The sequence below is a fragment of the Leuresthes tenuis genome, unplaced genomic scaffold, assembly GCF_036924035.1.
Source record: "Leuresthes tenuis unplaced genomic scaffold, fLeuTen1.0.hap1 SCAF_20, whole genome shotgun sequence".
Taxonomy (NCBI): Eukaryota; Metazoa; Chordata; class Actinopteri; order Atheriniformes; family Atherinopsidae; genus Leuresthes; species Leuresthes tenuis.
The window spans coordinates 5,069,517-5,092,883 of record NW_027325374.1 but is presented as its reverse complement, the minus strand read 5'-3'; the positions used below and the strand labels follow the sequence as shown (position 1 = coordinate 5,092,883).

At 40.2% G+C, this 23,367-nt stretch overlaps 1 protein-coding gene across 2 annotated transcripts in view; it reads right to left on the bottom strand.

Moving 5' to 3' along the window:
- The window catches only part of tbx21 (T-box transcription factor 21), a 477,598-nt gene that overhangs the window by 10,649 nt on the left and 443,582 nt on the right, over nucleotides 1-23,367 (bottom strand). Inside the window, exon 2 of one of the 2 annotated variants that reach the window (XM_072373594.1) lies at nucleotides 6,881-7,700. In XM_072373594.1, coding sequence (XP_072229695.1) covers nucleotides 6,881-7,428 — 548 coding nt within the window. In that variant the 5' untranslated portion in view covers nucleotides 7,429-7,700. Of the gene's footprint in view, nucleotides 1-6,880; nucleotides 7,865-23,367 lie in introns of those variants that run through there. The other variant, XM_072373595.1, reaches the window with a different exon arrangement.

Sequence of the window (23,367 nt, the reverse complement as noted above, 5' to 3'; positions counted from 1 at the left end):
AGCACATTGCATACCTATAAGAATTATAATTGTATGACAGCCATGTGACCACATTGCTCTCTGAATATCAACTTTCCTTTAACTTTAGCGCATTTAATCTCTTTTAATCTCTGCTGTGTGTCATTGGATGATGGCTCTTGCCATCTTCTGCCATTCACCATAAGACAAAACCCTACACTGAATGACCCCAGTAGGGTCTTTCTGGCTACATGGCGAGTCCGGTTTAATAATCAATCATAGTCCTCTGTGAAACACAATCCTGGCAGCAGCTCTTTACTGGCTTGCAAAGAACAGGTGAAAGGGCTCTTCTTCCACTGCAGTGTTTAATACAAGTGAAAACAGAAACTCATATGAATGGATCAACTCACCTACACAGTGCAAAAGTAATCTAGAAAGTAGATGAACAGCTACTAATTTTTGCTGCACTTATATTGTCGATTCACTTATACTGAAGCCTTTTATAGGAAATCGGAACTCCAGATAGGGGGAAACCATAGAAAACACAACAGAGAGGGGTATTTGCATGTGGAGGTGGTTCTTAGGCTTGATGTATAGAGTAGCTCAGAAAAGCCGAAAAACACTGAACACGTTAGCATGCAGCTATTTTCGGTGCGGTGGTGCTGTGGTTACAAAGGGTACAGTTTCTACACTGCGTTCTGACTACAGTGTCGCACGCATGATTTTATCTATACATGGCAGTTACAAGAACAAGGAAAATAACTCTGTTGCATTTCAGGAAATGTTTTGGAGCAGTTTGATATGTAGACTTTCTTTAACACCAGCAGGAATCAAACCTGCAGCCATGCAGCAACCAGACAGACTCCCTAACCAACCTGCCAGCATGCCACTCTGACTTATAAACATTTGACAGTAACAACCCATGTCTGGTACTCCCTCAGTCTGCTCCAGGTGTGTGTGCTCATGAAGACTCATAACTGTAGTTTTTTTCAGACAAAATAACATAGACAGAAGAGTGTGGTGGAGCAGCCAGTAATACAGAGACAGTGACATTTAAAAATCAAAATATACTGCGTGGATGTTGCAGGGAGAGGAAGGGCTTTGGTTAAACAGAGGACACGGGAGGGGAAATCGAGGGGGGAAGTGGAGGTTATAGAGAGGGAAAAGGAAAGAGCAGAGGGTGGGAGGGGTGGAGGGTTTGTCCTGGGGATGGAAGGCAGAAGCTTGAGAGGAGGAGAGAAACTGGTTATTCACCAGGGAGAGGACTTTTCTACATGAGTGCACCCACTGATTCATCCAGACAGGAGCTCAGGTCCAGTTTTTGTCACCGTGCGTGCACTTGATCATCTGTGACGAAAACATGCCAGTCTACAGCTGCTGCTGGACACATGCACTCTTTTAACACGCAGGCACTCGCTTCTGTATTGACTTATCTCAGATGAGAGGTGAAACGTCTTCAAGACAGTCGAGCAAGTCCAGTTGCCTTCATTTAACACTTAGGTATACTATGACCAGGATGACTGAGAATCTACACAGATTTATTGCAAAGCACTACAGAGGTGAAAAGGTTTCAGTTTTAAAGGGCATCAAAATGTCGTATATTATTAGGCTGCTGTTATTCCGTAGTTTTTTATGTTGCAAGGAAATCTAACAGGAAGGATCAATCCCGTCTCTGACGACGTGTGAAACGTCAAGAGCATTAGTTCTTATAATAGATGTAGAGTAAAATCTGTTAAATGGATCACAAGAGGATCATTATTAAAAAGAGCATTAAATACAGCATTAAATTGTGTCAGTTAATGGAGGTGATGCATTAACCTCCCTCTTAAATGGTGTTTCAATAATGGGCAACAAAATCTGCCAAAGACTGTAGGAGGAATGGAGGTATTAGATGAAGTAGTTGGACATTTTGGGCCTGGTTTGAGTTGTTTTGACTGTCCACCTCCCAGAAACGACATCATAAGTTGTTTGTTCATGCAGGCCATAACGATCTATAATTACATTAAAAAAATGGACAAACTCTAGTGGATGTAAGAGCAACTGTATGTTAGGTGTCAAACTGGGTTTGCTGATGCCAGAATGGTGATGGTGGCATTGGAAAAAGAATGTATTCTACTCGTAACCATGATGTGTTATAACCCCAGCTAAGTTTCCTAAACCCAACAAGGAAGTGACACAAGTGTTCTAGTGAGGTGCTTTTTGCGTTATTGACTGATTGAAGCCCAGATCTGATGAAACAGTTGTAATATCTCACATCTCACAGTACCATGGATGTCCTTCTTAAGAGGGCTTTCGCTTATTAAAGGAAACACTTCAGAATGATTGCTCTGATGTGGAAATGCATCAGATATGACTCATATTCATACTCATAGTTCCCACCTGCTTCCTGAAGGGTCGGTTGTTAAATGGAAAGCCCTGTGGGTTGTATTTAGGGGATAATCAAATTACCTATTCGGTTGTTTTGGTTGGAGAGCTTGTCGCTTTTTTTTAAGTCCTTCACTCTACACCAGCTGATAAAATGCTAATATGCACATTCTATAAACCTGCATGACAGATGTATGGAAACACAACAAGTGTGATATCAACAGGTCCTGGCAGCAGCGTGTGCAGTGTTGAAGGTGAGACCTGGCTCAAATAGCTGGACTCTGTAGTTTTTAAGCAGATGGTACTAAAACTGGACTGCAGTTCTTGGGGACTATCTTTTAACTACAGATTACTACATGTTTGCTGGGTGCTTTTGGTAGCAGGATTGTGTATGTGTGATTGAACTGAAATAATGGTCTTAGTAGTAGCATATCTCAAAAGTTTTTGCACGGGCACTACAAATAAAATGTATTATTATTAAAACTCAAGCAAGTTATAGATGCACAGAACATACTTATTAGTGGGATCAGTTTAGGCTGTCATGAGATATGTCAGCAGTTACTAAAAGCACCGATGTAGGAGGCAGCCGCAGCTTCTATTTTGTCTTAATTGGCTTTACAACAATATTGCATCACCTCCTTTTTTTGGTTCTTTCGAATCTCTTTTTAAACCTGTGATAAATGATCATTTTGAGGCCAGTATTAATAGGACTGCAGCTCAATTGCAGTAGTCTTCAACATCCATTTATTTGAAGAGGTTATTAGTGCGATTAGAGGAAGTACTTGTTTAGCTATCTGAAAATATTGGCACTAGATGTTTCTGCGAAAAGCTGCATAGACACCCATAGACAGCTGAACAGGAAATGACAGGTCATTGAAATAGTCCCGCTTCTGCTTTCAGACAACAAGAGAATAAATGAATAAAAATGCCATTTGCCTGGCATGACACAAGACAAAACAACACACATATGTTTATCTATTTAATACTGTGAAGTGATCATTTCCAAAATATGACTTATTGTGCATACTTTAGTTTATAAAGATAGATTTTTCATAACTTTATCATCATTTGAATATTTGTCTATAAACATTTTGCAAGGACAGAAAAAATCTTTTTTGTTGATATTCTAGCACGTCAACACTGGCTTAAAACCTGCTCCTCAGCTACTCATCCAAGTATCTTGTCGTAAGTACCTGCTATTCTTGGAACAAAATAAACCAACGGATTATTTCCTCTTTGAAAAACTACACGACATCAAACTGATACATGTTTGGAGTCAGTGGAGCAGAGAGAGCAGATGAGCATGATTCCTCTGTGTGTGAAGTTTAACATTATTTCCCTAAAAGCTGTTTATATGTGAGGATCTTAGTCAGTCCTTTTTCCTTCCTAGAGCATGCACAGTTCGGTCAAGCAAAGCTTTGCATAATTTACGAGTTATCAATAGTTTTAAAGCTTCTAAAGTGTTTAATTTGTTGATGTAGTTACAGGCACATCTCTTTCCAACATTTTGAAATTTTGTTTTACACTTATGTAGACGAATGATTCAATTGCAGTTTCTTGAAAAAATACCCCTGAATGTACTTGCTTCTTGGAAACCACTGCAGGGAATAGTTTTCTTTTTTTGACTCATGTCTAAACTAAAAAGCACCCCAGGTGTGGGATCATCATGCTGGCCAAATAAATGAAAGAGGGAAAAAGATTCACTTTCTTGTTTCACCTTTAGTCACTTCTTTTTTAAATAAAACATCTAAAAAATCCCATTATTTAGAACCAAAATGTCCCTCATTTCTTTTTTTCTTGATGAATTTGTTTAATGCTTTGAGCAAGAGCCTCTGAGTGATGCTCTGCTTATATCGACACCCCCACTGTGTGCAGCCTTCGTGAACTTTGCCATCGTCAAAAACAGGCAGGCGGCGGATAGTCTGAAATGGCAACAACTTGTACAGGGGGGTTTTAATTTAGCTTATGAGAGGTGTAGATGAATTCGTCCCACTTTGCTGCAGGTCATGAAAATGTGTCAAGATTTCAAAGCCCAGGTGTGGTACATGAGAAAAACTTCTGAGGGATGTCAGGCTGTACACCCAGCATCTAGCTGAGGCTGAAGCAGGCAGAAAAAAAGAGAATCTAGTCTTTTACTTCCTGAGCTTCAAAGGTGCCGCACCTCCACAGCATGACCATCTAAAGCCTCAGTGGTGTTTGACCCTTCTCTCCACATTTCTTTCACCCTTTCTCCTATAGATATCTGTGTTTTGATTAACATTGCACACACAGCAAAATTACTGAAGGAGCCTGAATCCAAGTTAAAAATTTAGGGAGGCTATTGCTTCTGATATTGAAAAAATATTTTTTTTTTTTACTGGTTCTCTGCTCAACTTCGTCAAAATCTTTGAGAATTTTTTGTCTCTTTAAAAACTCCCGTGTTTGTTTTAAAATATAATTTCCATCACTTAATGTGCTGCACCTCTTTCAACCCGAGAGACAGGGGTTCGAGATAAAAGACAAAGAACACTGTCATCATCAGGAGTTTTTCGTAATATGAGGTCTGTGGTTTTTCTTTTTGCACAACGTGAAAATTAGCTTTTTGGCACATGTGGAAGGATAACACCTCTACGCCCAGTTCAGCGTCCCTGTTATTCTGGGTAATTTTTCTTTTGAGAAGTCTCAAAAGTGTTCATATTTGACTCTTTTCATCTTTGCTTTGAGGGCCACTGAAATTAGATGCTTTAAAGTAAAAACAATTTGAATTACATGACCTCATAGATGAAAAGCTACTGAGCAGAGTGAGAGTTTCTGGATATGAAAACTGTCAAGGCTGGTTCATGTCAAATGACTGAAAGCACATATACACAACGCACACAAATACTTGGATAAAAATTTCAAGAAACAACAAGAAAATACCAACTATGCATAATTATTTTCCTTAAAAACATACACAAACCCTTAAATTTGTAACAATGCACTGAAAGCAATTATATAACTGGCCAGTATAAGAAGAATCAAACCAGCAAACAGACTTTTAATTATCTTTGTTTACATTTGATGAATAAATCTCAAGCAACTACACTGAAGAAGCATGTCTGACTTCAAAAGAAGGGACTGCACTTTGCTCCAGTTCTTACAGCAGTCAACCAGAAAGTATAGACACCATGCAGGCCAAAGGGGAGCATTTTGCAAGAATGCAACTTGGGGCTGAAATTCTTGCTTGAAACTCTTAACTCTCCTAATTCACCTTGCTTGAAAGCTTGAAAAAAAAGTAAATGCTTAAAAGCAACATTTTTGCTAAATAATTTAAATAAAGTTTTTTTGCTCCACTCATCTTAATAATAAATTCAGGTTTTCAGCAGACAAGCCGTGTGAAGTCACTGGAAATATCAACATCCTATTATGTGACAACGCAATTCTTTTTTGTGCAAAGATCCGAGCCATGAGAAACCTATGGCCTGAAACCTTCTGTCAAACACAAGTGTCGCATATTAGTGAATTAATCCTCATCGACGTGACTGCATCTTAATGCTCGGTGACCTATCAGAGGAGCCCGGCAGCGCCGCCGTCTCTCTGCTTCTCAGGTCGGAAGCTCTCTGCTCTGCTTTGGGGTCAGACCTGCTTCAGTGACACGTCTTTTCTTTTCTTCTCTTATTTTTTTTTAAATAACAATTTCGGCATATCTTATCGACTTTAAAGCTGCCCACTTAAGTTATCGCGTTGAGGTTTCATTATCAGTTTCTGTCTTCCTCTGGATGCCGTCCTATGAGCAGTCGAGGTGCCTTCCCATTTCATTTGAAAAGTCTTAAGGTTACGATCATAGGGGACGTAACAGAGGGAAAGTAATTGGTAGGAAAAAGAGAATAATTCTAATAAGATATTTTCTTGCAAAGATGGTAAAAAGTCCCCCTTTGCGCTTGACGGCTGCTGAAGAGGTGACACAAGAGGTCAATCACCAACTGAGCCTGCAGCTGATATCGGCTCATCTTTACTATTTCTCTAGCTTCTGAGTATCCTAATCAACATTTGCTTCTGTTAAAAAGACTAATAAAAGCAAATCTAATAAAGACATTTCTGCTACTTTTGAGACACTTCTCAAAAAGTCTGTTTACACTGCGCAACTTTTAGCTGAGTTTAATTATCTAACTGCCCTGCTTTATCGGACTTTAATTAGACTCAAAAACAGCAGTGTAGATTAATCTGAATTGTGAGATTCTGAGGTCAATCTAGTTATTCTGTCAAACAAAAATCCCAATAGCCGCCAACACCTCTGTCGCCTGCGCTGATGTGGTGATGTCTGCAGAGATAAGCCCCAATACGAGTTTACTGGGACCTCCACTTACCACAAAGCAAAAATCTCAGAAAAAGATCATTAAAATACAACTTGAGGTGTTGTGGTGAAGAGATAGCTGCTCTTTTTAAAGGTCAGACGGCTGGATGAGTAAATCAGAAAGTAAGTACAAACCTAAAGGAGAGCGGTGCGAAATTGCAATTTCTTCCGCACCTTTTCTCCCAGTGGCTTTTGTTTTATTAGTGTGAAAATAAGATCATTTGTAGAATTTGCTGTGAGACTTACCTCCCCTGTTTGGTGATTATCATCTCAGTTTGGAACTTGTGGAACTTGGCCCATAGCGGATAGTTATTGAGCAAAGCCTGAGTCTTCCCGCACACCTGTAGCCCAGGTAAAGGGTAGAGAGGCGGCCGCTGGTAACTGTGCTGAAAACTCGCTGGGTTGTTTTCCGCAGGAGAGTACACATCTTTACCTCCCATGGGAAACCCGTCTCCCACTGTGGAGATGTAACCCTGTCCGACCCCGCTTCTTGGAGGAGACCGCACGCCGCCGTAGGGACAGCTGCTGAGGGTCTGTGCGTAAAACCTGCCTGGCTGCGCTGCGTACCCTCCCATCGCTTGGTCCGAGTGGAACGGCAGAGCCAGGGCGTCCTGCCCGCTTTGAATAGAGTCCGGATAGTAAAACCTCGCGTCCTGAACCCCCATTTTAAACTCGGTTAGATCCTTGCCGCCGCGGTGGAGGTGACTGCTGATGTTGTCAGCGTTCTTTCCAAAAGTTTGCGCTTCAGTCCCATTCAACATGCTGAGGTAGAGGTTGCCACCTATGCCGCCCATTTGCAGCCTCGCTCCCGGACTGTGTCAAATGTCATAAGTTTAGCTCAGGCGTCCACTTGAACAATAAGATGTACAGTTAAAGAAAAAGAAAAAGAGGAATCACAAAACACAGACGTGACTGCTATCCTCACCTATTACTCAAAGCGCACTGACATGCTGTGAATGTTGAACTCGGTGTCTCCGTCGCTCAGGCTAACACATGAAAACATCCCTCTCACGCTCTGTTTAAACAGTTCCCCCAAACTTTTTTCTTTTCTTTCTTTTTTTTTACACTACAGAGTGAATGACTGTCTTGTCTTTTATTTGACGTGTGGAGACACAACCAGTGACTCAAACACATGCGCGACTTTCTAGCCGGTGATATACATATAGTAAGTGGTCATATTTTGGAGGTGTGTCTGATGCAGCGGAGGACGTGATAGGCTCCAGATATGAAAGAGTCGTCCCCTCAACACAATATCACGCACGCACACGCTGACCTGTAACTTCTGGACAGTATCTGTCAGGGATCTACTCAAACTATAGACACCGCAGGTGTGTATTTTGAATAACACCAGAGGATATCTGCTCTTTTCCGCAACTACAAAGTTTCTGGTTAATTTCTGCGTTTAATGTTTAAAATCTGCTCTCATCAGCGTTCAATGTTTTGGTCTTTTTGTTTCTTAATATTTAGATACAGTTGTTCTAACTAAAAGGGTGAATTTAGACGGGCTAAACGTTAGATTTAGTTCTGATTTTCCTGATCAGGCCAGTAATTAAGCCATGTGACCAGCAATTTTAAAAAAATAATATTTGTCCTATAGATTCACCAACTATGATGTAATAAAATATACCCCCGTTTATATCCGTTTATCTGGATTTGAATCACGACAAAAGCTGCTTTTTTTAATGACTTCTCTCATTTTTTAAAATCCTGAATGGTCATTTCATTCTTACTTAGATATCTTTTAACAAACTGCGATTTATTGTAATTTGGCTTAATCTGTTTCAGTGTAAATACTAAAAGCATCGCCCACTCTTTGTGGTAGGATTATTCATCATTTCAGATTTTCCTCCCGATAAACCAGTAGACGGAATCATTAACCCGATTTTGTTTTCAATTTCCGTTTGACTCATGACAGTACTCAAAAATAAAAGTTCGATTCTTGTTTTTTAGTTTTTAGTTTAGCAGCAAAGCCATGCTTTACAGATATCACACACCTCTGACGGCCTTGTTTTGTTAATTACGGTTGTGTGAAAAAATACAAAATAAAAGAAATCAGATTCAAGAGTTTTTTGTCAGAGAATAAACAGAAATGTTATTTTTTTTAATTCACTTGAGGGACTTAAAATTGCTCATGAATCTATTGATTCAAATGGCTTTCTTTTGTTAATCATGGCAGTCATTTTAAAAGTATAACACCAATCAAGAGACGTGTATGTGAGGGTGATCTAAATCAAAACTCGTTTAAATTAACTTATTGTTTCTTAGTGAGAGGATCCGCTTGCCAAATCTGTTAATGACAGTTTTTAACTGAAAATCAGAGTTGTAGAATAGGGCCTGTCTCAAGCCCAGATTAATGGGGACAACATTTATATTAGTTAACATGTTATACAGTCACAAGATTATTCTGATTTCTTTGGTCTTTGAACAAACCAGAGTTTGTGGCAGCAGAACACCTCAGACAGAATCAGGTAAGGTTTCGGTCGCTGTCGACTATGCAAAATGTACTTTCACAAATGTTTCCTGAGGTCGTCAAAGCGTCACAAAGCTTGTAACCAATCACATATGATATGGTCCGAGCCCGGATGAAACAGGAAGTGGTATGCATACTGTACAGTAGCAATCTGCGCTCTTGAATTTCTCCTTGTAACTTGTTTGTGGTCATCCTGCGCAGCCTGGATGGAGGATCTGCTTCATAAACACAGATGAAAAGAGATAACCCCGAGGTATTAGCAGCTGCATGTGTGTGACCACACACACTCACGTACATTAATAGATGAAGCCCCCCTCTAGTGCAGGTATGACACAGTTATCCCCCTCGACACTGTCACTGCTCTAATCCTACTTCCTGTGTCTCTCCTAGCAAGGTGAGCTCACAAGGGCGCACGCTGAAGTCATCAGTGTTGACACGGGTGGCGAGAGGGCCACAGTGTGAGCGACACCACGGCTGCCAAGGCTAGCCAGGCGTGTCCATCCCCCCTGGCTGGAGTCACCGTTTCCTCTGCTCTGCTCTCCTTGCTTCCGGTTAGAGCCTCAGGCCATCACCTTGTGAAGCACAATCAGCTTTCATTTTCTGTGAGGAGCAGGTCTGGTGGAGCTCATGTGCACAGGCATGAAGCACAACTCAACTGTATTCAATTGTGTCTTTCATCCTGATGGAACACCTGAAATTTTGTTCATTGTTGTCTGAATCAAACCTTGTGCTGCGGGCTGTGTTGTAATGAATGTAACTCACAGTGAGTCAATCTGGGAGATATAAATAGTGAGTTATAACCTGCCTCATACTCAGGGTTGTGCTGCAACTGGACACTGATGTAAAAGCTTATTGGTTGTAAAAGAATCCTGTAAAAGAAAGTGTAGTTGACTTGTATGCAGCTTCTGTGGGTTGTCAAATTATAGGAAGGCACATCATCGGAGGTCTTCACGTCTTCATTAACAGTATCATCCGACTACTCATTCAAAATCGATGCTAGAGAGGTGTTGTTGATTATCAGATTCTGTAATTTACACCACAATTATCTTAGTAAGAATGATATAACTAATCTGAAAATGACACAAGAACAACTTTGAATTTCCTACCTTGATCAACAGCTTCAGCTTATTACAGACAAACCACTTATTAGATGGTTGAACTGTGTCTGAAACCACCCTCACAAATGCTTTTTTGGTGTTACAATTGAACATAATTGAACAAGAAGCCCCACTTCAGGCGGCAGTAACAGTTTCACTTTTTTTCTCAAAGTCTCTGCAGTTATCTTACAACTTCTGTCAGTTTCCACATGAAGAGTGCGAAGCTTTCTGAAAGTCTGTGAATGTATTCATTACACTCATCATAATGTGCATGGGATGGAGGAAAGACAATGCAAATGTTGCTCATTCAACAACTGCTGATTGAGGCAGATCTGTTGTTCTCTGCGTTTTTTTCTTTCCACATTTGCCTCGTTCATGCTCACAACAGAGGATTGAATCAAAGAGAAGTTTCAGTGCAGTCTGTTGGTTTCTTTAGCTAGACAACTTTTTATCAAACTGACATTGTATTCATTTGACTGATTTAGGTTTGAATGAAATTGGAATTGGATCATGACTTGCTTGAACTGGACTGTATCTTGTATCGCCTTGAGATGACATTTATGGTGATTTGGGGCTATATAAATAAAACTGGATTGAACTGAACGTCTTATTGGCCGTGCAAATGCAAAGAGAAAAAACATATTCTTGAGGCTACAGTGTTTAGTTCTTTGGGGAACACCAAACTGAGGGCATCACATTCTGCTGCTTTTATTAGAACCCGTTACCATCTCAAAGTTAAGTAGAGTTAGGCCTTTATCATCCCCATTTCCCATCATCATTAACTCATTTAGCAGCTGGAAATCCAGCCTGGTCTCATGAAATAATGTAGCTCTATTAGACAAAGTCATGTGGTGTTACTAATAGAAGTCCTTTCTTGTTTTGAGTGTCATCTCACACTATTTGCTGTAAAGGGGTGAGACCCTGCCCGGTACTTTTTACACTCGTCATATGGCTTGTCATGGTCTGTGGGTTTTTGTTATGTTTTTGGTGTAGTTCTGATTTCCAGGTTTTCTGTGTCAAGCTCGGTTGACTTCATGTTGGGTTTTGCTTTATGACTTGTATTCTTGTTTAGTTTCCTCTCTTCCTGTTGCTTTCGGCTCTATCTGCACACATGAATTCTATCAGTTAGCACACCTGCCCTTTATTAGTCATTAGCTCATTTCCCTTAAATCTTCCCTGGTGCCATGCGCCAGCTCCTCTTTGTTGCTCTCTAATGTCAGTCAGTGTTTTTCTTCTTCTTATACCTCTGCTGAGTCCCTTGTTTTTGGAGTTCCTTCTTCAGTAGCACCTTTGGTTTACTTTAATAATGTTTAGTAAATCATCTGTTTGACTCTTGCCTGCTGAACCCAAAATGTGGGTCCTCCATCACCATGCAACATGACAGGCGTGTCATTTCACCTGTGTAAAAAGTCATGCAAAAAGCTTCAAATTAGTAGATTCACAAGAGAGCGCCAGTTTGTTTGTGTAGTGGCAGTTAATAATTGACATAACTGATCTGATTGATTAAACTTGGCTCATAATAAGTGAAAGAAACTTCAACTATTGCCTGTATTTTCCAGATACCTCTGAAGAAGAACCATGTGGCATCTATGTGACAGTTTAACATAACAAGTGTTTAATCATAACCCAACCAGTTAGTTGCGATCCCTACACATAAGCAAACAGCAAGTGAATTGGGGGTAAAAGTAAATGTAAATAATAGTTGTAAAAAAAAAAAAAACACTTTATGATATCCTTTCCTCCATCCCCCCTCCAGCCATTTTATGAATAATTTGTCACGTGTCCCCGGTGCTGTTTTCTTTATTTGCTGACTGTGTTTATTATTGCTGCAGTCAGAGTGTCAAGGTATTGACACCTTGTACATAACTCAGGAGACAAAATGGCAGTATTTGTGGACAGAAGCTGTGGAATCCCTAAGGGAGTCCCCAGAATTGTTTGGTTTGAAAGCACCTAATGGAACTGGTCACAGTGGAGCATTACACAGCGTCGACACAAACAATGCTGAGTCACATTAACAGCAAGAAACAGCTTACAGATGTATTCAGCGGTGTGTTCAATGCTCAGTTCTGCTGTTTTCTCAATTCAGCCACTCAGCTATAAGTTTACCATAAAGTTGAATGGAAGTTGGAGAGTGTTCCCTTGTGGTGAAGTGCAACTTTCACTGATCCATCCAGTCTCCTCAACGCCTCCTCTCCAACAAAGCGGTTGTGGTTTTGAAAAGATGTCCCTCTACTTTCTCAGTTTTTCTCCTGTCAGAGTCGAGCTGAAGGATTCCTGTCCTTTCGATGTCTTCACATGAGACCCCAATCATCTCAATGCACCAAACCCTCAACTTAGGTATACAGTTTTCAAGTTGACACCTCTTAGTTTACAACTTGTTCCTGCTGAATCTGCACTGGAAAGGCCCACCAACCCCCATATGAAACCTGAGGAGGCTACATGTTGCTCTAACTCATGACCACAATGTTCACTATGTCAAACTCATATTTACTTGTCATTAATATCTAATTCCTTTATTATATGTTTCGGCAGCACGTGTCTTATATTGACCACAATGATAATAACTGTGGAGTTACTATGTCATTGTTTGAGTCATTCTCTTCGCCTAACATTTTAAGTCAACTGTCTCTTGGGTGCTTAACCTCTCAGCCTTAAATATCCGGTCTTGACATCACGGCGATGTGGGTGGGCATGGCAGGCCTGACCCAGAGCTCACAAATCAAACCCAGTGTACAGGCTGAGCAGTGGCATTCATTTCACTGGAACATCACTTTGGCACTTGCAGGAAGCAGACAAATTAAAAAAGATATGATGTTATCATCACATGGAGACACAGAAGAAAGATTTATCACAATAGAAAACTACTCTGCAAACCCAGTGTCATATAAAACTTAGTTCCCAGCCTTCAGGACTGCAGCTTGAAGACTGAAAAGGTCATGAAGCAGCTGTTCATAATTTTTTGGAGCTTGAGACTGGCGCTGTCAAAGTGTAAGATTTACACTCTATGATTACCAGAGCCACAAGTCTTCATGACAACAATATAGTTGCAATACCAATAGAGAATACATGATGAAAAGACTTTGTGACAGTATAACAAAAACGTTCTTTCAGCATGACTAAAAATTAAGAAAATGCACGTAAAATACATCAAAGTGCACATATCCACATGTACAATAAGACCAGGAAGTTAGGGGAGTTATAACTACAAATCAAACACTGAGAAGAAAAATTAGGTGCTATTCACAATGCAGTTGGTCGAATTTTCTTTAACGTTGTTTATTGTGTGTTTTGTCTTCTTTTGGGCAAATTATTTACACTCAAATTGCAGCTGTAGGTAAAATAACCAAAGTTATAGCTAATTATAATAATTCAACTTGATAAATGGATCAAGAAGAGTCCATCTTCTTTCACTAAAATATAAATATCTTCTCATATGTGTACAGTTAGAATTAAATCATTTTTTACATTTCCAACTATCGCAAATCAGGATCGTGACAGCTGGTGTACATATCTGCACACCCCATACCAGGGGTAAAGTTCAACCCTTTTATTGGTCTCTTGCGCTTGCCAGAAGAGCAACCACAGCAATCTTTTTGTCTCATTTGGATAGTTTTAAAGACGAAGGAGGGAAAACTGAGTATTTCTCATTAAGAAAATAAATATGTTTCCCTTCTTATTATCCTGCCACTTCATTTGTAGTTGGAACCATCCTTCGGTTAAACACTGTAATATGGCCAAAACAAAAGTTAGCATTGAAGAACATGTCCCTGCCCAATTTTCCAGCCTATAAATATCTTAATTATAGTACATATTTACCACACATTTCCATTCAAGAAAAGGAAAAAGAAGGCCGCACCTCCAGTATGCACAGCCATGTGATAAAAGCACACTCTCTTTCAATTCTTAGGTTTTATGTATAAGGGCATGATAAAAAAAAAATCTTCTTGGTCAGTTACAATGTCTAAAATCATGTAAATACAACCTCAGAGGAATAATAAATCTATCCTTACAGCTTCCACAGGAATTAGGAGGGAAAGTAGCAGCCAGCTGCTTTAATCAAATGCACTCGATTAATTGATCATCATCAAGCGTGAGCACCTCAATAAAAGAAGAAGTTTTGTCAGTTTGCTGCTCTGGAGCATTCAGGTGTGTGTCAACACGATGCCAAGGAGGAAAGACACCAGCAATGAGGTCCATCAATCTGGGAAGGATTATAAGGCCATTTCCAAACTATCTGGAGTCCATCATTCTACAGAGAGAAAGATTATTCACAAGTGGAAAACATTCAGGACAGCTGTCAATCTTCCCAGGAGTGGACGTCCCAGCAAGTTCACCCCAAGGTGAAAAAGCCCAGAGCTACATCTCAGACTCTACAGGCCTCAGTTAGCATGTTAAAGGTTAAAGCTCATGACAGCACAAAAGAGTGAACAAGTATGGCTTGTTTGGAAGGGTTGCAGGAGAAAGCCTCTTCTCTCTAAAAAGAAAATGCAGCAGCACGTTTGGAGGAAACCAAACACCCCAAACCAGGCGCATATTAAAGTCTATGTAGATGTCTGACTGAAAACATAAAAACATAAAAATTGAGTCACTTAGACATACTTCCTGGAGATCTCTCGTGTTTGGTTTGTGAGCATTTTCTTGGTTCAACACAGAATTTGCTCCATCTTTCATGGCTGCATATTCATACATCACCAAGTTCAAAATGAACTTTGCAGACAGGTGGAGTCAGAAAGGGCACAGAGTGTGGAAAAGTCCAAATCGAGCCTTTGTGCACTTGATCTGACAGTAAGACAGCCCTGAGCATATTGGACTTGAACCATGTAATGGAAAATATTAGTTGTCATGGTTTTGGTTTATTCCACATTCTGCTTTATTTTAAAACCACCCACATTCACATGTTTCAGTCAGCTCTACTTCCAGTTTCCAAACAGTCTGCTGTGTTGTCACCCACCTTTGTGTATTTATATCTCATGTTGTTTGCCTGCTCGTTATCAGACTGTCTTGTATATCTTGTGGCAAAACAACCCAGCCTTTCCATGTTTTCTTATTCTTTATGTTTGACCATTGCCTGTCACTGGTTCTTTCAGTTTTTTTTTTTACTCACCCTCTCCAAGTCTTAGTTTGCGGTTTTGGATTTTTGGACTCTTTTGGTTTCTCACTGTTTCACACCTACACATTACCTTTGCAGTATGCAGTGTGCATATTTTGGACTTTAACTTGTATTTGTTGTAATGATTTTTAGGTCCTCTCATCAGTGCATTAGTAAATGTTCTATTCTCTGGGTGGAAAAGCTTAGGAAAAGGTCTTTAAAAAATATGGTGAGGATTGGTGCACATAATGTAGATTATCACACGCTCAAAGAGGAAGAAAAGGGAGTTGAGATGGACAAGACACAATAACAAGAAGGGGACATATCCAGTAATAATTCCCCTAGCTTTCTAGCTTTTGTTTGTACAAAGTCAAAAAAATATTAAAGTTTTACAGGCTGCACTATGATTTAGCTGACAATTTCTTTTCAAAGAATGTGTAAGAAAAAAAAAAGCTTGCTTTAGTTTTGCTGTGTTTGCAAGTCTGTGCTGAAAGCAGGTGTTGGAGAGCTGTGAGAAGCAGAACTGAGCACGTCCCTCACAATCACCAAGCAAACGTTTCTCATTAGATCAACTTGGCTGGAGCTCAGACTCAGAAGCAGCTCCTGAAAAGTGTCTTCCTGTCTGAGGCACTGCAGTACTGGCTCATAATTAACACAACATATGTTTATTCAAATCTCTGATCGGAGTGTGAAAGAGGGCTTCAGGAGGCACCACCCACAGAGGCTGTGAAAACAGAGGGTGGTGGAATTAAGTGAGGAAAGAGTGAATGGAGAGATCTTGTGAGCTCCAGACAGGCAGAGTGAGATAGAATAGATAGCACTTAGTGCTCAGCGGAATTCGCACCCGATAGCTCATGAACTCTTGCAGAAGTGCAAATGTATTCCTCAGCAACCCAGAAACAAACAAGCTGCTACTTCCTTGCCTATAATTAACTGGTAATCAATGCTGGGTGCGTTTCTGTCCTGCCAGACATCCCCAGCCATCGTGGGGCAACATTAGACCTGCAGCTGTACTCTCAGGTCTCAGATGACAATCCAACATAAAGAACATTAAGCCATGTTTTTGGAAAGAGTGCCTTGTGGATCAGGGCTGTTTGATGGAAACAGGATGTGAAATTAATAATATTCACAAAAGTTCATGTATTTCTATTCGGGCTAATTTTACTTTGACCTTTCAAAGATATTTTTGCAAAAACTTTAGAAAACCCCCCAAAAAACCCTGTTTGATATGACGTCATATCTCCCATTGGAGTACATGAACATCTCCATTGCCACATGTTGTGGTGTGACTTCCTCAGACACTTACCACTTTCTCCAAGTGCTTGTTTGAGAGGGAGGGTGTTGTGGTGGGAGAGTAATGGGACAGTTGGCACTCTAAGCTTGACCTTTCAACTTTTATTAACCCCTATGAACACAGAGAGGGTATCTGTAAACCTAAGCAGTCATGTCTCAGTCATGGCCTACACTCCACTGCTGAACTTAGATCCTTAACACATCAGTCCTTATCTTTATGAACTCCAACTATGAAATTTTCATAACTTTTGACATCAGTTACGACATGAAAAGCTGGGAATTTCTCTAAAATGCAATGAAAACATTTATCTGTAATTTTTTTAATCAGTTTGAGCCTTTTTATTTAACAGACACGGGTCAAAGAATGATGTTCAATGTCTTCACCGGACAATTTCATTACATTTAGAAATATATAAACTGATTTAATATTGAATCTAGGTGAAAAAATAAATTGTAAGTTGAAAAACAAAACAAAACAGAAAAGTTTGTAGACTATTCAAGTAACACTAACCTGGAAAAATATTTCTCACTGCAAGATTACAAAGAACTTTGTTTTTTCAACATCTACATTGCAAAATATTGAGAAAAGTTTCAGGGAGTCAGTGTGGGGAGGATTTCAGTGTGTAAAGGCCAAGGACAGAAACCACTGTTGGGTGACTTTTAGGCCTTCAGGCAGAACTGCATGAGAAACCGTCATGCCAACATGATCAATACAGCCACATGGGCTCAGGAGGACCTCGGAAAACCCTTTTCTCTCAACACAGACCCCCGCTGCATCCAGAAATGTAACCTGAAACTGGATTACACAAGGAGGAAGCCATATATCAACTCTGCAGAAACACGGCCCAGTTCTGTGGACACAAGCTCCTCTCAGATGGACAGAAAGACAGTGGACACGTGTTCTGTGGTCAGACGAGTCCAGTTACAGCTGCTAAAGATGAGAAAGAACATCCAGGCTGTTATCAGAAAACGGTGCAAAAGCCAGCAGCTGTGATGGTATGGGGGTGCGTCACTGTCCAAGGCATGGAGGACTTCATATGTATGAAGGTACCACTGATACAGAAGTATAAACTGGACATGTGCTACCATCAGGGTGGCGTCTTTTCCTGGGAGATCCCTGGTCATTTCAGCAGGACAGCGTTAGACCTCATTCTGCACGATTTCCCACAGCATATCTACACAGAGTGCGTGTGCTTGACCTGCCTGCCGTAAATATCGGTCTCCTTTTGAAAATGTGTGGAGTATCTTGAAGAGGACACTCAGACAACAACAGCGCACTGCCAAGCAGCTGAAATCTTGGATTCAGCAAGAATGGACACAGAATCCTCTGAAAAACTGCAAAAACAATCATCAGAAGTTTCCAAATGAGTTAAAAGTGCAAATGATAAAGTTTGAGTATATTGTTGGCATCAAAGTTAAATGTTTTCATAATTCCTGAATGCCATGAAGTTGGTCAGTGAAGATACTAGACAAATACTACATTATTTTTACCTGCATTTCTATATTTACATATTGGAAACTCTCTGAGCACGTTTAACAAGTGATGGCCTGTTTAGTTCTGTCTGCAAAGATATAATCTGGACCGATAAAAGAAGCGCATCAGCACACTCTGTCTGAATGGATCTAAGTCCTGATTTGGCCTTTTGGGCCAACGGACTGTGTGGCAGTTTGACTTTGCAGCGTCTGACTTAATTATTACTTTTTCCTGAGAATCTTGGTGGCTAAATTCCAAACCGGACATTTGCAAAGCGAAAACAAACGTCAACAAAACTTTTCTCTTATGAAATTTGGATCAAGCGCCACAAAGATGAACTGCCATTTCTAAACTGTTTTGTAATCTGTAACAGATTTGTACATAGAAAAGTGCCCAATCCCCACCAATGTCTGGTGTTGCTCTCAAGCCCAATCTTGGCTGTACAAACTGGTGCTCGTGTAGATTTATCCTGCAGGGTCATGCATCTGAAGCCTGCAGATCCATGGGAGGTCCTGCACATGAACATACAACACTGGCAGCTTTATGTTACTCAGATGGACAGCACAGCTATGATAAAACAGGGCAGCTGTGCATTTCCTCACATTCCTCTGGCCCGCTTCATGATCGCACGTTGGCCCCATCTCACCAAACCATTGCTCGGCTTCCCTTACACACACCCATTTCCCATCCCCACCACGCTCCACCTCAGTCGCCGTCCGCTTGCCATAGCCTGTGTCCACATTAAGAAATCAGCACCCTTGTCAAGTCCTCAGTGACCGTGCTGTGCTGAGTGCTACTGTACAGGTCAGCTGATCCAGGGTCATCCATATGTCTGCAACTAGTATTTGGGATAAGTTCATTGAAGCCTGAGCACAAATATCATGAAGGAATGACTGTGGACCCATGCAGCTCCGACCAGTTTGAGGCTTGGGTTTCCTCACCTTGCCATTTCTGTCGAGCCCTGTGACTAAAATTGTGAATGAGAGGCTGTGGTTGTGTGTGATTGTGTCTCCAATGGCCCAGTGGTATGTACCAGGCATCCTGCCAAATTCTGATTGTATGTATAAGTATGAATAACAACATGGAGAGTATCTCAGTGAGACCGAATGTCTCAGTATTTGTGCAGAGTTTAAGTAAACGCCTACTACTACACTTATCAAGCTTAACTTAAATGAAAATTCTGGTACTTTTGGACTTATTGTCCTTTCTTTGCCAGTGTTCCCCATGTTCATTGCTCTCTTCTTGGACTTGTGTATTTAGAGTATTCAGTCATGCAGTTTTTCTCATCTGTTATTTTGTTGAACCTTTTCATCCTCCTGCTGCTTCATTGCTTGTCACCTATTTCACCTCCTCCTTGTTGCATATTATCACACCTGTTTCCATTTGGCCACCTGTTCACCCTCAGCACTTATAAAACCACCAGTTTTTCCTTCACCAGATCACCTGTTTAACGTCCCTCTCTTGCTTCTGCTAGCTTTACTTGTTTTTGTTTATAATTAATTGACATCATTTGGTGATAGTCAGACACATTGTTTTAGTTTTAATCAATATTCTTTGGCATTTGCTCAGTTTGAACAAAAATACTCGTAACAGTTATAGGAAAAACAAGTGGAGCAAATCTAAACATTTGAGCCAAACTGATTGTTTTTGCTACAAATTGTTTCCATCAAAGTATTTTCATACACATAACTAAAGCTTATGGTGATTATCAAACAGAAACGGCTTTTTCAAAGTTATGTGCCAGATCTGCGACTATTTCACAAAATATAACCAGTGAATCTCACCCTCCAAGGATTCCAGAAATTGTGCCAGGGCTTGTTTCGCTATTAGTTGTTTCTGATTTGTATTTGTATTGAATCTGGGAAACAACAATGTGGATTATTACCAGTGACAGCTGAGTTGGAATCTATTCCTACAGTGATTTATCCTTTCAAACAGCATCGTTGTGAGATTGTGTTTATTCATCATGACTGCTATAACTCTGACTGCTTTATTCAAATTAAAGTAAGAATCTGCACCATGTCCTGGTTCATCCAATATACTACAAAGAACTGTGAAATTGTGATATTTTTAATTTAAGTAAAATCCTAAAACAGCATTTATTTAAAACTATAATTCCAAAATTCCAGTTTATAGGCTCTGCTTTCTTTATTCTCATTACAGTGTGGAGTTATTTTGGACATACACCATTACAGTATGTTTTCCTTCAATGACAAGCTTATTTCTGTCCGTCCAGTGAAACAGCTGTACATCAGCTGCCTCTGCGGATACGATCTCCTTCTAATGCCTAATTATGAGGCCATAAATCCTGCTGAATGAGGTGTCAGGTGTTGTCAATTCAGCCAAGGATTTCCATTGGTCTGTGTCACCTCTCCAGATAAAGGCACAGCGTGTTCATTTAATAATTGATTGTCTCTCCTACAGGGTCAGCACACGCAGACACAGGACATGGTTTCTGTGTATCTCAGTGTCTGCCCTGCTTTCTTAGTGCCACGCTGACACGTGTAAGAGATGGCTTCATTATCTTTGATGTTTTTCCACTGTAACCTGAAGGGACTGTTCATAGGATACCAGCAGAACATGAGTCTGGAAGTAGAATGTCAGAAGATCTGCGTTAAATTTGTTTTTACTGAACAAAAAAAACTGTGTTTCTCTTTTTTTTCCACACTTCCACACTTCACACCACTGCCTGAAACATTTCGGCTGTACTTAGATTCACAGTGACCCCCGCCTGTCCCAGCATTAGCCCACCTTTGCCAGATGCCTGCTATATTTGGTGGCTGCAATGAGGGATCACTGCTGGAAATGTTGGCTCCACTATTGCCTATGAAGGGAGAACTAACCATGGTTTTCTTTCCCTAGCAGGAACTTTTTTTGTTGAGGGGGGCTTAAAGGCGCTTCGAGGAGCTTTGAGTCAAGGTTGCGGTGGTCCTGGCCTGTTGACAGGGCTGACCTGTGATCTGTCAGAGGAGAGGACTTGAGGAAGGTTTTCACTGATCAGGTCTCTGGTCGTCTGGTCCTCTTCTTACAGTGACCCCCGAGCTGCAAAACGCAACAACAAAAAGTTATTCAATTACAATAAATGAAATAATATGATATCATACAATATAGTCTCATCATAAGATTTCAGGGACTCTAGAGAAGCAAATGGATAAGGACAAAAATTAATATTGGATGCCCGTGATCTTCAGTTAGCACCACATTTAAAACAGACATGATTCTGTCATGGAAATCACTGCATGGGCTTCCAGAAATCATCGTCTGTGAACACAGCTCATCGTGCCATCCACAAATGCAGGTTCAAGTTCTATCATGCAAAGAAGAAGCCATATGTGAACATGACCTAGAAACACTGTCGTCTTCTCTGGACCAAAGCTGATTTAAAATGTACTGAAGCAAAATGGAAAACTGTTCTGTGGTCAGATGGATCAAAATCTTAAAATTAGTTTTGAAAATAATGGATGCCTTGAGAAAAAGGGAGAGGGACCATCCAGCTTGTTATCAGCTCTCAGCTCAAAGCCTGCATCGCTGATAGTATGGGAGGGGGATTAGTGTCTATGGAACTGGAAACCTGCACATCTGGAAAGGCTTCTTCAGTGCTGAAAGGTATATCCAGGTTTTAGAGTAACATCTGCTCCCATCCAGACGACGTTTTTTCCAGGGAAGGCCTTGCATATTTCAGCAAGAACATAGATAGATAGATAGATAGATAGATAGATAGATAGATAGATAGATAGATAGATAGATAGATAGATAGATAGATAGATAGATAGATAGATAGATAGATAGATAGATAGATAGATAGATAGATAGATAGATAGATAGATAGACAACTTTATTAATCACTTTGGGAGGTGATTAATTGAAATCTCGCTCACACTCAGCACTGTTATATACAGAATAGACAAAAGTGAAAAACACCCAACACCAGCACCCGTATAAAACAAAGATAATAATAATATAATAGTGTACTAGTAATAGTAATGAAAACAATAATAATAATTCTAACAATAATAATGATGCAAATTAATAATAATAATACCTATATAAATTCAAGTATAAAGTAAGATTAAAATTATTAAAGTAAGATGGCAGCAAGATGTCTGAAAAACAACCATCTGAAACCACACATTGCATCAAATACATCTATAACAGCATGGCTTTGTAGTAGAGGAGCCCAGAACTTTCACCAGCTGAAAACATTCGGAGCATCACGAGACCCAAAATAAGAAAAAGACGACTCAGAATTGTTGAGCAGCTAGAATCCTACATCAGACAAGAATGGGGCAGCATTCCTCTCCCAAAGGTCCAACAGCTGCTCTTCTCAGTTTCCAGATGTTTACAGACTGTTGTTAAAAGAACAGAGGATGCTACACAGTGGGAAACATGGACCTGTCCCAACTTTTTTTCAGACATGTCGCTGCCATCAAATTCACGATGAGCTGATAGTTTTGTCTCACTTTCAACATTTGATGTGTTATCTATGTTCTGTTGTGAATAAGATGTTGATCAATAAGATTAAGAAATTCTGTTTTTGTTTATATTTTTGCATACTGTCCAAACCGTTTTAGATAGATAGATATACTGTGACAGTATAGGGTTGATGCTTATTTTGGTTTTCACATAGTTTTATGAACCATTCTTACGTTTGATAATTTCTTCTCATTTTCTGCCAGTTCTTCTCCTCTCTCTTTATCCATCAACTGCTGACATAATCAGGCCCTCGTCTTTAATCCTTTATCTTAATTTGTGCAATGAAAACAAAACTCAAGCAATGAAATGACTGAATGTATCACCCACAACATTAGAAGAGAAGACTGCACCTTGACATCTCACCCCACTGAAATGGCTAAATGCTCAGATGATGAAATGGAAATTGTTCAACTTTATCATGACAAACTTTTGATGCCACATGTATCCAAACTCAGTCTTTCACTGCCTGAAAAGGTGTAGCAGAAAATTACTTTTGAAGGAAATCTGATCTGAGCGCTGTTTTTAAAATAAGCCTGCCCTCTTGCTCCTTAACGTCGTGTAATCTTGACGCTGGCGGCTTTGATGTTACAATCACGATAATGAAGCCGCGATTGATTGAATGATTGGCAGCTGCAGACATGTGCGATGAATGACCGGAGCTGCGGATTTAATGCACAAACACAGTGATAGACACTGTGTTCTGGGGGATGTGAAGCCGTAGAAAGTGTGGCCAGGTTAAAGCACAAGTGGCTAAGACTGAAGACTGTGTGTGTGTGTCTATGTCTGGGCAGACGATGGAGTCTGATAGCCCCTGTTTGTTTCCATGCTCCTGGGCGA